The 16,332-nt window shown below is 33.2% G+C and overlaps 2 protein-coding genes across 2 annotated transcripts; one reads left to right on the forward strand and one right to left on the reverse strand.

Moving 5' to 3' along the window:
- Positions 1-578: 578 nt before the first annotated feature.
- On the reverse strand, positions 579-8,517 carry LOC133323161 (succinate--CoA ligase [ADP-forming] subunit beta, mitochondrial). Its single transcript, XM_061532116.1, has 8 exons — positions 8,489-8,517; positions 8,314-8,393; positions 7,199-7,305; positions 4,175-4,327; positions 3,949-4,111; positions 2,499-2,766; positions 929-1,353; positions 579-760 (listed from the first exon to the last, which is right to left on the reverse strand). Exons 2-8 carry the CDS (start codon positions 8,377-8,379, stop codon positions 587-589), a joined length of 1,356 nt encoding a protein of 451 aa, XP_061388100.1. The 5' UTR covers positions 8,380-8,393; positions 8,489-8,517; the 3' UTR covers positions 579-586.
- A 3,490-nt stretch (positions 8,518-12,007) lies between these two features.
- Positions 12,008-15,488, forward strand: LOC133323159 (maternal effect protein oskar). The gene is made up of 6 exons (XM_061532114.1): positions 12,008-12,128; positions 12,877-13,079; positions 13,191-13,417; positions 13,482-14,035; positions 14,103-14,487; positions 15,370-15,488. The coding sequence occupies exons 1-6, from the start codon at positions 12,008-12,010 to the stop codon at positions 15,470-15,472; spliced, it is 1,593 nt and encodes a 530-aa protein (XP_061388098.1). The 3' UTR covers positions 15,473-15,488.
- The last annotated feature ends 844 nt before the right edge of the window (positions 15,489-16,332 follow it).

Raw genomic sequence — 16,332 nt, forward strand, 5'->3', positions numbered from 1 at the left:
AGGTAAAAATCATGAATGGTATTGGTGGTGTTGGGGTTTTTTTGCAAAGAAAATAATGAGTTTCCAGATGTTAATTTTTTTTATCAACACATTACATATATTTACATTCAACATCAGTGCATTTGAAATATTACAATAAGAAAGTAGTGCTCGTATTTTTCGGTTTTTCATTCATCCAATAAAAGGACTTTTTTCTTTACTAACAATGATACCATAATTTGTATATAGGATGTTAGGATGTAGTAGCTTTTAAAGCCGTAATATCATTCATTGATTTATTTTTTTAAAGATGCATGTATGTAATACATTTTAAACATTCCATGGATACGATTTTTTGCCAATAATGCTGATGGTATTGGTTGATGGTTTAAAGGATCCAAATTTTGAAATCGATAATAATGATAAATGTTTTCTTTTTTTATTTATTGTTTATCTAATAGTTTCAGAATTAACTGAATAATTTTTTAAATTATTGTATAGAAGCATTCAATAACTAGCTATGGGGTAATGATTTAAGTTGGTAGTAGTGGTGGTAGTGTTGTAGTTGTTGTTGTTGGGTAAATCATCATTAGAAGAAAATATATCTCTACTTGACGCTGTCGGGAATTTCGAAGCTGACATCCATCTTAACTTCACGGGCCAATTCGACAATCTTGGCCAAGTGTACAGCCAAATTGGCAGCTTCATCCAAGTCGTGACGTGGAATAATTCTCAAGCCAGATTTCCTGATCAATTCACGAGCCTCATTTACATTGGTGCCCTGGTGAAAAAGAAAGGAAAGAAAAATTAATTAAATTTTAGTATAATATAATAAAAATATATTAAAAATTATATTTAAAAACACATTTCTTATTAGAATGTAATATTATTCAAGATTTTTTTTTAATAATTTTTCAAACAATTTTTATCATTATCTTTTCAAACTCACCTGCAATCTGCACACAATTGGCATTTTCATGTTCAGATCCTTGGCAGCGGCAATAATACCCTCAGCGATGACATCACAACGCATAATACCACCAAAGATGTTGACCAAAATGCACATCACCTTCGGGTCGGCAGTAATAATTTTGAAAGCTTCCTTGACAGCAGTAGCGGTAGCACCACCACCAACATCCAAGAAATTGGCTGGATCACCACCGTACAACTTAATGATGTCCATGGTGGCCATAGCCAAACCAGCACCGTTAACCATGCAGCCAATGGTACCGTCCAAGGTAATGTAATTCAAATCGTATTTGGCAGCCTCGACTTCACGGGGATCCTCTTGGGTCCAATCGCGCATGGCAAACAATTCCTTTTGACGGAACTCGCCGTTATCGTCGAAACGGAATTTGGCATCAAGGGCGAAGACTAAAGAGATGAGTTAGGGAATTTGTATAAAATTTATAAATATTATTGGAAATTAGAAGAGAACATTTTTGAAACTCAAAAAAGCAGCAGTGGTAAAGTAACTTCAAAAAAGCGTTTGCAATTTTTGATTGGTTTTTAATAAAACTACAATAACTAAAGGTGGATGTAAACAAAATATATAAAACTAAGAAAGGTGTATTGATTCCAAATGAAAGAAAGGAAGGGGGGATAACAATTAAATTTTAAAATTTTAGTCAGAGCTGTAGAGCGCTAATATATTTTTTCGTTGGCAAACGGGGCACTTTGGAAGTAACTTGAAGGTTGATGTCTAAAATCCCCTTTAAAATTTCGTCTGCACAGCTCTGACTGAAAGGTATTTAAAAAAACAGAATGGAACATAACATGAAAAATGCTATCCAAAAGTTTACAATTCAAGAGTTAAAAATCATATTTTTTAAAAATTAAAGAGTTTAACATCTTGTTTCTTTTTAATATTATAGATTTTGAATTTCTCATAGCACCTTTGAATTGTAAACTTTTATTAGCAAAGCTACAATGGTTATATTAACACGAAATACTAAATCAACTACTTACAGGCTGCGATATTTTGTGTGTATATTCATTGGAAAAGTTTTAAAAACACATTCACACACACACACACACACACATAGAGGGTATTTTGGTTGCAATGAAATAAAAATGTTAGGAAATTAACGAAATAATTATAATTAGTATTTTATTTCGTTAATAAAAAAGAAACGCGAGATGATCATTAAAGACACAAAGAAAATGGTCAAAATATGATAGTGAAAAATATTTAATCACATATATATGGATAAAAACATAATATGTTTTTAAATGGTCAACAAAATGTGGCAGTTTGATTTTTGTATTTATATCAAAAATTCCTCTAAGGGTTTTGGAAGAATTATTAAAATGCGAAATATTAAAATGTGATTTCATAAATGCCGAAATGGGTCTTCAAATAAATTCAAAATGCCATTGTCTCTAAATAATTTTGATGCATTTATGAAATCTTTTAAAGTGATTGCTTCAATATTTCTTTTTTTTTATATTCTAAAGACATCATTTAATTTTTTGCTTATATTATTGCTATATAAGTCTCTTGTATTTCTCATACTTACATCCTTGCATGGCATCTTCGGCATAGGGATTGATTTCAATCAACAGAGCATCCTTTTCCACAAATAATTTGTACATGTTTTGCAACATTTCAACGGTATCGTTGGCATGTTTATCCTCCAAACCAACCTTCTTGACAACCTTCAAGGCTTGTTCTTTGGTAAGACCCTTTTTAATATCGATGGGTTCATAGATAATGGCATCGGGATTTTCAGCAGCAACTTCTTCAATGTTAACACCACCTTGTGATGAGGCAATAACAACGGGGCCCTAAAACAGAAAAGAAGAGAAGAGGAGGATGAGTTTGTTTTCTATATCACACAAATGGGGTTTTATATTTTTAAAATTTGCGCTTTGAATTTTTTTTTTAGAAAATCGACAACTGAGAAAATATTTTTTTTTTATATTATATTATATTTTTTTTATTATTATTTATATTATATTATTTTTATATTATATTATTTATTTTTTTGAACATCCACGCCTTCAAAAAATATTTTTTTGAACATCCACACCTTGAAAAAATATTTTTTTTTTTTAAATCTACGCCTTCAAAAAATGTTTTTTTGAACATCCACACCTTGAAAAAATATTTTTTTTTAAATTCACGGCTTCAAAAATATATATTTTTTTAACATCCACACCTTGAAAAATATTTTTTTAAAAAATTCACACCTTGAAAAATATTTTTTAAAAAATTCACACTTTGAAAAATATTTTTTAAAAAATTCACCTCTTAAAATATTTTTTAAAAAAATCAACGCTTTCAATTTTTTTAATTTACGCCTTGAAAATGTTGTTTCGATCTGGCAACTCCTTCATATAGAAACAGGTATTCAAAAAAGACGTATCCAAAGCATTTCTAATTTTTCCATTGTAAAAAATTGCGGATGTGTCTTTTTTGAACACCTTTTTCTATATAAAAGAGTTGCTAGATCGAAACAAAATGTAACATGTGTTCATAACAGAGGTGGAAGTTTCCAAAACACTTAACTTTTTCTGTTTACGCCGCGATTTTTGTGCTACGCTAATAGAAAACCTTCTGGTGGTCTACTACATATGGAAGACCTTCTTCTATAGATATACAACCTTCAATAGATTTTATGTAAATAACAGGTTTCCTATATTTATAAAATACCTTTTGACGAACTTCTTTCAATCGAATTCATTCTGATGATCTTCTGTTGTTAGGAGATCTCTTAGAAAAAGTTATTTTGTAGAAAATCTTCTAACGGACTTGAAGTTCTATACTTTCTTGTGGTCTTCAAGAGTGAGAAATATTCGCAACATAAAAATCTCAATAAAAAATAAAGTTGATCTTCTATATAGAAGACTGTCCTTAAATGGTTTACGAAAACAGAAGGCATTCACTAGATCTCCCATTGACAGAAGACATTCTAGAAGTCTTCCCTCCCACACCAATAAAATACAATGGTTTAGCATACAACTTACATTGAATGCACGCTCCATCATGACAGCAAAATAGAATTCACGACGTGGAAATTTACGTTCGGCAACCATAACTTTTTTACAGATGCGACCAGCGGCACCAGTTTGTTTGGTTACCAACAACTGATTGATCATTTTGGAGGCAACCTCCTCGGCTTCTTTGGGACTAAAAGCAAAAAAAGAGAGAAAATTATTTTGATTGAAATAAAAAAATGATTAGAGAACTCACTCATTGACAACGCGTACGCCGCCCTTGAAACCATTCTTGAAGGCACCCTTGCCACGGCCACCGGCCAAGACTTGAGCCTTCAATACCAAATTGTTGGTGTTCAATTTTTGGGCAATTTCACGGGCCTCGGTGGAAGAGGTGGCAACACCGAATCTGAAAAGAAATAAAATAATTAGTTTTAATTATAAATTTTAAGAAAAAAATAATTTTAAGGAATAGTAAATTTAGAAAATGCTGCTATGACCTGGGTGGAGTCTATGGCCCATTTTCATGATAGGAATGTTGTGGCAAGATATATATGTTTCAACAGGCAGTCGGACATTAGGCTAGATCGACATAGAATTCTATTTGGATCAAAAAGACATTATAGAGTTTCCGACGGAAATTTCGAAAAAAAATGGAAACGAATCCCTCTAAATAATAACGAATAATTAATAATGCCCACTACAATTAAAACATATTCCAAAGAGCGATATAGGTATCTATATATAATTATTAATTATGCCACTTTGGAAATTGATAAAAATCCCCAAATGCGACAAATGCTGACTAATGATTAATGGGCCGAAAAAATAACAGGTACTTCTACATGAATATCAGCAGTTCTTTGTTTTTCATTCAAAATTCCAAAGGTTCAGATAAGATATGATTCGTATAAAAATAGCACAATATGACGTGTGCCTGCGTCTGACAAAAAAAAAATGTAAAATCTCTGATTATTTTAATCTCATAAAAAAGAGGGCTAAATATATAAACCATTAAGTGGTAATTGTTCAAGACCATCATAAAAAATAATCTGAAATCTGGAATCCAATTTAAAAATCCTCGCGTATAATTTCATAAATCATTTACTGTGATTATCTACCGTCATTCACATATGGCATGGCATAATGCGGCTGGCCATCCTACCCCCTCACTCTCTGGTTATCTTCTTCTTTACCATTTGTTTTTTTTTTTTTAATTGCCACCATGAATGTTTTTGCTGATAACAAAACAAAATAGTGGTCTTTTGCCTTTGCTCTCATATTTGTAATCATCAAAATAAAATAGAAACCTCAATAGTCAGTCACGACATCCACTGTAGACGTTTTTTATGTGAATGTTGTTTGTTTGATTTTTTTAATCGCATTGATCAAAGGTCAGTTTTGTCATTTCTTTGCCAGACTATTTCAATTTGTGTTTCTCTCTCAATTGCCATCTGATCATGGGTGATAGAAAATAAGAAAAAAAAAAACAAAGTTTCCGACCTTGTTTTTTTGTTTTTTGTTTAGGAAGTTGTCATTAAGCTCACCTACGACAATTTGTGGCGGATTTTCTTTATTGAATTCGATGCAAGTTCAATGCGATTTGTTTGGTTTGGTGGTAAGGGAAATACAACTTTCCAGACAAGGTATAAATTTAACCAATAAAGAAATTACCAAAGTCGGATGGGCAGATAATATTTGAATATCCGAAGCGATTTTTTTGGCAAATGCCTTCTAGATTCAAGTCAAATTCCGGTGGCAAATTTTCTCACAATCGATAAGACATATGTGCGTCATTTGCATAAAATTGAAGGAAAAAATAAATATGGAAGCGATATATAAATCTGTATAGGATTCGTCCTTGGGCAGAAAAACGAGCTGTGCCAAGTAGTTTTCGAACATTATATATTAATTTTTATTTTAATTTTTGACAATTTCGTTTGGTAGGTACCAAAGGAATGGACCCATATTTTCTATCTTCGAACTAGATTAACGTTTGGAAGGAATGGGAATCAAATCGGTTGCTACCTTCAACCGTATCGAATGCCCTGGATAGATCTGATCGCTGATCGAGACCATAGACAATCTTGGAAGTATTTTCTTGCAAAGTCATTGTTGTGCTGTATAAGGTTAACCCTACATTTTCGGTATTTTAGGGTTCTTGAGTGCGTTTTTCAACCGAATTCGTGGAAAATTGGTACATTGGATTTTTATTGGGTACAAAATTTCTCCGTTAAAAATTATAAATATAGGTCCACTTTCTCTGGTAGCCCCCATATAACAGTATCCCCCAATTTTCGGGATTTTGAGGTTTTTGAGTGCATTTTTTAACCGAATTCGCTGAAATTAGATTCATTGGGTTCTTATTACGTACCAAATTTCTCCGCTAAAAATTATAAATATCGGTCAACTTTTTCTGGTATCCTCCATATAACAGGGCCGCCTAATTTTCGGCAATTTGGGGTTCTTGAGAGCATTTTTCAACTGAACATTTTCATCTGAAAATTGGTACATTATGTTCTTATTGGGTATCAAAGTTCTCCACATAAAATTATTAATATGGGTCCACTTTCTCTGGTAGCCCCCATATAACAGTACCTCCCCCATTTTCGGCATTTTATGGTTCTTGAGCGTATTTTTTAACCGAATTTGAGGAAATTTGATACATTGGGGTTTTATTGGGTATTAATGTTTTCCTCGTAAAATTATAAATATGGGTCCCTTTTTCTGGTAACCTCCATAAAACGTTACGCCCCAATTTTCTTTTTTTGAGGTTTTTGAGCGCGGTTTTCCAACCAAATTCGTTGTAATTTTGCACTTTGCGTTCTATAGGTCACCACTAAAAATTATATAGTTATACTTTTTCCCCCAAAATGTTCAGTATTTTGAGCAAACAATTATGGCTTGTTTTTACAAGAGACATTTCCTTGACCGTGGCTATACCAACTGGCCACCAAAATCATGTGATTCGACACCATTAGACTTTTATTATGAGGCTATATTTCTTTGAGAGATGACCAATCAAGACTTCAAGAGCTAATTGTAGTAAATATTGCAAAACGATCCGCGATCGACTTCTAAATTTAATTTAAATCCCATTTGAAAATGTCAAAAATTTCCCTAGTCCTATCCATATGAATTACATACAATCTACTGTCCATTGAGTTTATACTGGAATAACAAGTTTAACCACAATAATACTGCTCAGGTGGTCTAATGACTTATAGAACAAAATATTTCTGATTAAATATTAAACATATTTTTATATACGATTACTTACTTTGGTGTAGCAATACCGCCATCATTCAAGAGCTTATAGGAAACATGTTCCTGGACATTTAGATTACGTTGCTGTTGGCTTTGGACAGCAGCAACCGAACCCAAAATCTGTTAATGAAATAATAACAAAATAGTAGAATTAGAATTAAAGTAAAAAAAACAACTTTTAACTAATTTCAAATGTAAATAAAAAAATCATGATTTAAAAAATAATATATTATTTTCCGCACCTCCAAACAAACTGATAACTAAGCAAGCTAGACAAGAAGCAACAACAACAAATAGATTAGACCCGGCAACAAAGTTTTTTTGAAGGCAAATTCCAAACTGGAATTTTTGTTTATGTCGAACAACAACAAGTCACGAGATTGTGGTGGATGGAGAGTGAGTGAGTCACAGGGTTTTGTTTGCTGTTAGCATAAATTTTAGGCCGCATAATCAGTGACGTCAAAATGTAGGCCGTCGTCGTCACCGCTCTTGCTGCTATCATGCTGACTGATTAAAAAGTCCAAACCACCAGTTGGTTTGGTTTACCGGTGATAAGATGTCGTTGGAAATTTCGCAAACAAACAATAGAAAAAGTATACGACAATTTTTTCGGGGAATAATATCACAAGTGAAATGCAAAAAAGACAAATAAAAAAAGTACAAGGTTCGCCATTGGCATCGCTGCTTTATATACTGCTCCTAACATTGATAAAAATACCTTCACTTTCGTTGTTGTTGTTATCGTGCAAAATTTTCTTTTTCAAACACACAAAAACAAAATCACACTGCAGGCAGGCAGCTGGCTAACATCCCACTTTACGGGGGGCAATGTTTGTGGGTATCACTATCTCCATGAAAAATATGTTACGTCACACATATTTTTGTTAATTTTTTATTGCATTATTTTGCTTTCTTTTCATTTTCTTTAAAATACTTCTCAACGCACACACAACTGATATTGTTTAATTTTCTTTTATCACCTCGGTCTCTCTCTCCCTCTTCACATCTCTTTCACCTTGACCGAGACGTCGTCGTTTTTAGCTTTCAAACCAACAATTTTTTCGCCAATTATGTAAAAATATTTGTTTGAATTTTTTGCTTTTCGTTTAATTTTTTTGCAAATTTTACCTTTTGACTGACTTTGGGATTGATTATTTCCTTTAAGAGATTGCTGCGCGTTATAACCGAAGCCATCTTGTGTGTATTTTCTATTTAAAATATACAATAATAAAATTAATTAACTAATTCCTATGAAATTCTCTTTAATAATAAATTTCTTTTTTTTTCGTTCAATCTGGCCTACCGTAATACTAAACGTCAAGTTAAATGATTACCGAATGAATAGTGAACAGTTGCAAAAAAAAGCTTTTTTGCGCTCTATGACAAATGTGGTACCGGTTATGCGAATAGGCACACACACATATATACACACACAACAAAGTAATCGAGTAATCTAGTCAGGTGTATTTGAAGCGCATAGGCAGGCAACACACGTTAAAAAACGACTGTGTGAGGAGAAAATAAAATGAAAAACAACAATAACAATACTGTAAATATGCCCAAGGAGAGTAATAACTCCCTCTCTTTGAATAAACATGCACAGCAATGTTCTCTTTTAACGGCAATGTCACACTAATGAGCATGCCTTGCGTCACTTCATGTCATGTGTTCAACGTACGTTACGTTACATCCACACTAATCGTAACTTGTTATTAAACGCTTGAAAAGGCGGGTATTTTTTGACATTAGAAGACAAAATTCAGTTAAAATAGTTATTTTTTGTGTATCTTTCTTTAAAAATTAAGAAATTATTAATGAATATTAAATACAATATTTAAAAATACTATAACTCAAAGTAATTAAAGGGTTATTAATAAAAAATAAATAAAATTTAGAGTAAAGCCTGTGAAATAGAACAATGACCATTGAGGCTGTTTCATAAAGTGGACAAAATGTATTTCATTGTTATGAGGTTTTGTATGCCCAAATAACCGATTTTTAATGTATTTTTTAATGTAAAATTAAATTTATTAAAATAATTAATTTAAGATGTTTTCAAAGTGTTTTGCAAGGCAAGTGTGGCACCACATTCTTAGAACCACATATCCTCCAAGTCGTGTTCTTCAATAGCAGGCTAAAAAAGTCGGTTATCATATGACCGTAACGCTTCGGATTGATGGTGTTGTACTCTCATAAGTTCTTTTTAATGTATTTTTAAAATTTAAAAATGAAATTAAAAAATATTAATTTAATATATTTTCAAAATTTTTTTGCAGGGCAAGTGTGGCACCGTCTTCTTAAAATCGTATTCTTCAATAGTCGGTTATCATATGACCAAAACGCTTCAAATTGATGGTGACAATCGTTCCATCGTCATTTTCAAGAAGTAAGGTCCAATCACACCTTCGGACCAAAGATTTCGCTGAGAACTGTAATAAAAAAAGTTTCGCTGAGAACTTTAAATGTACAAATCAGCAAATTTATAATCATATAGCCTTAGTCAATATTAAAAGTATAGGGAAATACAAAGGCCCAGCATAACTTTAAAGGGACATATATTTTTAATTGTGGATTTCCACAAGCTACAAATCTATCGCTGTAATCAGAAAGTAATTTTGATAAAAAATTTAAAAGGATCCGCGACCCGGCCCTAATCTAGACTCCAGTTTAAAGTTTGTATACCCTAAAAATAACTCAAATACCACTTCGTATTGCAAAAAAGTAGCTGCGCCTCTATAAGGGGCTATAACCAAACATAAACCAATATATATTATTTTTGGTATGAAAATTTGTCATCTAATGAGAACTTCAAATATCATATAAGAACCAATTCGGCTGAAAAACATGTTCGAAATCTCCAAAATAACTTGAGCTTTGGATGCCATAATATGGGGACTATACCCGAATGTGGACGGAAATTGATAATTTTTTGGAAAGAAGAATTGACGACCCAAAATGCCCGAAATACCAAAATTATACGGGCGCCACTCTAAAAAGTGGATCAATAATCATTATTTTTGGTAGGTACATTTCTACCAAATAAGAATTCAAAATATAAAATTACAACGAACTTGGTTCTAGAATTTGCGAGGTACCACTATTTAAATGCTATCCTAAAAAGTAGACCAATATTGATAGAAAAATTTACTAACCAATCATAATTCAAACTACCAAATTGCAGGCAATTCGGTTAAAAAATCGTCTCAAGGCATCGAATACAAAAATGAGAGCCGATATTGATAATTTTTGGTGGAAAATTTAATACCCAACGAAAAGCCAAACTACTAAATTACAGCCAATTTGATTGAAAATTGTGCCCCAACACACAAAAAATGGGAAACTTTTTCTATAGAAAAAATTGGTGATATGGCGTTTGTTACGGCTGAGTTGCTACACAGATCATTTCTGATCTGGAAGAATATTTTTGCCTACAAGATATTTTTCTCTATAAAAATAATCAAAATTTATCATGGCCATTTCTAAGTATTTTATATAATAGAAAAAATCTATATTCAACATTTTTATTATATGTAATCGTTTGCATTCCTATTTCATTACAGACTAAATGGAACACTTGAATCGGATCATTGATCTCTACTACAATCCTTGGAGTCTTATGGTTTAATTCGAATACACCAAAATTTAAATTTTAAAATTTCCTAAGAAATCAACCAAGGTCGAAACAGAAGTTACATTTCCAATTGGGTTAGTGCTGAGTCCATAATTTGACATTTACAAGGTGAGTTACAATTTATGACGCGCTTTCCTTCCATTAATACAAAACAAACGTAATAAACTATTTGACTCTTTCTCTCTCCTGGCATTCCAGAAGTCATCAATGGAATAAGGCTTGAGTGCAATTGGCGAAGACAATTTTTTGGATACCGTTACTTTACGATATACTGGAAATATGAGGTACAAGAAATTTCGATTCATTCAGTTGTTTGTGTGTGAGCAACTGACCGACCCATTGTCATTGTGATTTTCTTCAATGGCCACTATCATCAAGCCAACGAGCATCAAATCATCGATGACAGCAAAAACAACAACTACAACCAACGCTGAAACGCAACAGATGGAGGAGACAACAATCAAATCCAATTTAAACAGCGTTTCGAACGGTTGTGATTTTTCAACGACGTTCAAACGACACCTAACCACGTGTCTACAGCGTTGGCGGCAAAAGCATCCTTCCAGCAAAGCAAAGTCGAGCAAGAACAACGCCGAATTAAATTCATCTGAACACCAGCAGCAACAAAACGAGGAGGAAGAGTCTTATCGCCAATGCTCTTGCCAACACAGTACTAGGGGTGATAAATGGTTTAAGAAATATACACGCAAGGAGTTTTTTGCATTTCACTCCCACTGCGGCCTAACATCATCAGCGGTGGGTTCATCATTTATGCAACGTACAACAGTGTATTGCAGAACCTTAAATGCAAAATTATATAAAATTCTAATACCCAAAGAATTGCGACGTCGTTCCACAACTTCAACAGCAGCAACAACATCTACGATCGATGCTACTGGAGAAGTAGAGGAGGGCCCTCATCAACGTAACAACTGCAACAACAGCAGCGATCGTAAAGTTGAAATTGTGGCAAAACTATTATCATCGACCCTGGTAAGAACCAGTAATATTTCCACCTCAACATCCAACATCAGTCGCTACTTGGCGGCAGAACAGGAAAATTTCTATAGTCAACGTCGTCGCAACTCAGCCGATAGTGCATATCACAGTGTGGAAGAAAGTTTCGAGATCTTTCAAAGTTCCATAACATCATCGCGCACCACATTGGTGGGTAACGACGTTGACGACGATATGGTTGTCTCCGAATTAACATTTTTGGAAATTCGCGATGAGTATCCCGATTTGGATTCAGAAATTCGTAGTATTCTGACAGCACGTGCTCAGGATGGTGCTACCATATCGGATATAAGAGGTATGTAAATGAAATAGCTACATTAAGGATATATTCTATTTTTTATGAAAAAAAGTCATAAGTTGAGATCCAATATTTTTCCATAGAAAAAGCCGTCAGAATGTAACCAGGTTTTATAGAAAAAAATCCTCAGAAGCCTCCGAGGCCTTTTTCCTATAGAAAAACATGGTTGAGCTTCTGAGGGTTTTCCTCTAAAGTTAAGGATCGATTTTTTTTTACTTATTTTTGTTTCTATAAAAAAAATCAACCCAGCTTCTGAACACATTTTTTATAGAAATAATTTGGTTCTCAGCTTCTGAGGACACTTTTTTCTATAGAAAAAAATTTGCTTCTCAGATTTTGAGGATCGTTTTTCCTATAAAGGACAAAATGTTTTGCAAAAAAAAAAATTGGTCCTCCCCTAATGAGGACATTTTTTCTATAGACAAATATTTGGTCCTCAGCATCTGAGGACATTTTTTTCTATTGAAAAAAATTTGGTCCTCAGCTTCTTAGGACTTTTTTTCTATAGAAAAAAAAGTTGGTCCTCAGCTTCTGAGGACTTTTTTCTATAGAGGACATTTTTTTCTATAGAAACAAATTTAGTCCTCAACTTCTGAGGAAAATAATTTACTCCTCCGTATCTGATGATTTTTTTTTCTATAGAAAAAATGTTGTTCCTCTGCTTTTAAGGCATTTTTCTATAGCTACTGAAGATTTTGGTATTTTTCCATATAAATTGTCATTTAAATAATTTTTTTCCTTCCAGATGATTATCGCAAACTAACCGGTCTTACCTTTCCCATATATGAATCTGTTACGGAATTTCTTCTAACCATACCATATGTCTCGGCGTATTGTAATGAAAATGGTACACGTATCTTTAATATACGGCCGATGGAGAAGACTAAACATATACATAATATGGTTATGGAACAGAAACCTCAACAAGAATCAAACATCGGTCACAAGGCGACAACAACAACAATCAATCATCGACGTTATCGTGAACACCAACGAAATACAAATTATTATCCAAATAATTATAAACGTCATAATCAGCAGCAGCATCATTATCAACAGCACCAACAACATCAACCACATCAGCATCATTTCTATGAACCATTGCAACCGAAATCGGGACCACAACAAATGGTTCCTTTTTCCAAGCAAATGACATCCCAAAATGCTGTTGTTACCGATAATCTAATGCTGAAATCGGCTAACACTGATAAGATTGCTGTACAACAAGATAATTCTGAAGGTTTTGTTGAGGATAATTGGATTTATAATGATAATTGTAATTATTTGTAAGTAGAACTTTTGGTTTGAAAATTAAATTTTAAAATAATTCACATTTACCCTTCCTTGCAGACTCAATCGCATACACAGCCAAGAACCTGTTCCCACTATCTATACCAATCAAATGATGATACCTATCAACGACATATATACCGCTGATGATCCACACTATAATCAGCAGCCACAAAATCTACAACAATTTGTTAATGCAGTACCCGCCGCTGGTCAAAATAATTGCAATATTCATCCAAATATTGTCATGCCATTGTCATCATCATGTGAAAATAATATGAATTATCTAAATAATTTATTTCAAAATCATGAATTGCCAACAAATATTGTTAATACTAATAATAATAATAACAACAACATAGCTCTTGGTAGTACCAATGTTGGTGGTGGTGATGTCCTAACAACAAATCCTCGACGTTCTTCTTATGGAACGCAGAAAAGTCTAATGCCTCGCTCGAGCAGATCATCATCGCCCACAGCCAAAAGTTGTTATACAAATGATTCCATGTATACCGATAGTGATTATGAAGCACATCTTCTGGATTTTCTTTTACTGGGAGATGATTTCTTTTTGTATATGGCCCGCATGGAGCTTAGGTGTAAATTCAAAAAACGTAAGCCACTTCCTCTTTGATATTTAGAAGTAATAAACAAAATTTATTTATTTTTTTGCTATTCTAGGTCAAAAAGTTTTACAATCCGGTCTATGTGTATCGGGCCAAACAATTAGCGCTGCAATAAAACGTGTTTTAAACCTCAATGATAATGGTCGTTCGATTATTGTCAATATCGGTTCAGTTAATATAATGCAGGGACGTCAATTAATCCAAATCCAACATGAATATCGTGAACTATTAACGATAATGTTGAAAAAAGGTATACGGCCGATTCTAACGACATTGGCACCGTTGGCAAACTATACACATGATGGTGAAATGAAACGAACCCTGGAACGTTTCAATCAATTTGTTAAACGTGAAGGAGAACGTAACAATTTAATTGTCATAGATATCTGGAAGTGTTTGGTGAATGAAAAAGGTTGTGCGAGGTTCGATTGTTACCAGAAGTAAGTAAGCCCGGAGAAAATTAACTATTCATTAACAAAATCTCAGAAAAAAATGGCTTCAGATCTGAGGATTACATTTTTTCTATAGAATATGGCATCGCAAGCTGAGGATTAATTTTTTTTTCAATAGAAATAAGGCATAAGAGGCAGAGGACCAACTTTTTTTCTATAGATGACGAAAAAAATCCCTTAGAAGCTGGGGACCAAATTTTTTTTTATAGAAAAAATGACTCAAAAGGACAATTTTTTTATAGAAAAAAATGGCCGTGGAAGCTGAGGACCAAATGCCCCCAGAAGCTGAGGAGAACATTTTTTTCTATAGAAAATGTCCTCAGAAGCTGAGGAGCAAATTTTTTTCTATAGAGAAAATGCCTCAGAGGACCATTTTTTTCTATAGAAAAAAAATGTCAGACGCTGAGGACCAAATGTCCTCAGAAGCTGAAGACCAAATGTCCTCAGAAGCTGAAGACCAAATGTCCTCAGAAGCTGAGGACCAAAATTTTTTCTATAGAAAAAATGTCAGCTTTTGAGGACATTTTTTTCTATAGACCTGAGGACCAAATTTTTTTTCTATAGAAAAAAATGTCCTCAGCAGCTGAGGACCAAATTTTTTTTTCTACAGAAAAAATGTCCTCAAAAGCTGAGGACCAAATTTTTTTCTATTGAAAAAAAATGTCCTTTTTCTACAGAAAAAATGTGGTCCTCAGCTTGTGGTCCTGAGACAAAAATAGAAGAAAAATCCTGCGGTTCTGCTGGTCCATGAGAATTTCTTTTTTAAATCCACGCCTTTGCTGCTCCTTGAAAAAATAAATAACCAAAAAATCCACTATTCTGCTGGTCATTGAAAAAATTAGAAATAATCTCCCATTTTTTTATTTCCAGCGAACCCCGCAATGTCACCGGCGCTGCTGAACCATATCTATTCTGGAACAACATCGGTCGCCAGCGTGTACTGCAATTAATCGAATCTCAGTTGGAATATTGAAACCAAATGTGATAAAAAAAAGAAACAAAGCTGCTTTTAAAAACTCTCCATTGTTTTAAGTCCCAAACGAAACGCCGCCCCCTGGAACGCTGTTTTAACCTTAAGAAAATATTATTTATCCTGTTTTTGTAATTTTCATGTTATTTTATGTTTGTCCCCCAATCCAAAAATGCTATATATGTATGTTTTCAATGTTGTATTGTGTTTATGTGTATCCATTTTTATGTTATATGTATGTTTATGTAAAGAAAAATCACCATGTGCCTAATGTAAGGGAAATGTGTCAACACTAGGTCTAGATCTAAGCTTAGTTTAATTCCCAAAAAAATAGTTAAATTTATTTAGTTTTAAGTTAGGTCCCTCCCCCAATTTGCTCTTTATTTCTCTACAAAAGCTGGTATTTTGTTGTGGAGATAAAGAGAAGCTGGATTTTTTGAAATTTTCCAAGGACTTTTTGAGGTTAAGAAAAGTCTTGCAAAATTTCAAGAAATTTGCCAATTAAAGAAAATTGTCTTCTCATTCTATGGGTTGTTGTCTTCCTGTCTAAATTGTTGTCCCTTGTCCCCTCCCTTGCTAATCAAAGTAAAGTATTCTTTTGTGTATTGGTGCACAAATATATAAAAGTCAATACAATTATTTTGATATATCTTAGCAATAGTTATTAGGGTTTCCCCTCGTTCACTTCTATTTTTCATTCCCCCCATCCCTTAATGTCCGCTTGGCCATCGAAATCAATTTGAAACTATCTCAAATCAATGCCGCGGTTGATTTTTGTTAATTAACAAGTTTTATAATTGATTCTAACCAAGCATGTTGTTGCAAGTCTAATTTTCTGTTTCTTATTGGAGTTCTTGTATGTT

Source organism: Musca vetustissima, unplaced genomic scaffold (genome assembly GCF_032173495.1).
Source record: "Musca vetustissima isolate MV318-11 ecotype Yass unplaced genomic scaffold, APGP_CSIRO_Mvet_v1 utg57446, whole genome shotgun sequence".
Lineage (NCBI taxonomy): Eukaryota > Metazoa > Arthropoda > Insecta > Diptera > Muscidae > Musca > Musca vetustissima.

What these genes read in the sequence shown, in the direction of transcription:
- LOC133323159 (XM_061532114.1), top strand. Translation starts at nt 12,008, where the DNA reads ATGGTTGTCTCCGAATTAACATTTTTGGAAATTCGCGATGAGTATCCC. An exon ending in TACCATATCGGATATAAGAG is followed by an intron (nt 12,129 to 12,876) that starts GTATGTAAATGA and finishes TTTTCCTTCCAG; the next exon opens with ATGATTATCGCAAACTAACC. An exon ending in AGGTTCGATTGTTACCAGAA is followed by an intron (nt 14,488 to 15,369) that starts GTAAGTAAGCCC and finishes TTTTATTTCCAG; the next exon opens with CGAACCCCGCAATGTCACCG.
- LOC133323161 (XM_061532116.1), bottom strand. Translation starts at nt 8,379, where the DNA reads ATGGCTTCGGTTATAACGCGCAGCAATCTCTTAAAGGAAATAATCAAT. An exon ending in GGCGTACGCGTTGTCAATGA is followed by an intron (nt 4,112 to 4,174) that starts GTGAGTTCTCTA and finishes TTTTGCTTTTAG; the next exon opens with TCCCAAAGAAGCCGAGGAGG. An exon ending in TGATGGAGCGTGCATTCAAT is followed by an intron (nt 2,767 to 3,948) that starts GTAAGTTGTATG and finishes TTTCTGTTTTAG; the next exon opens with GGCCCCGTTGTTATTGCCTC.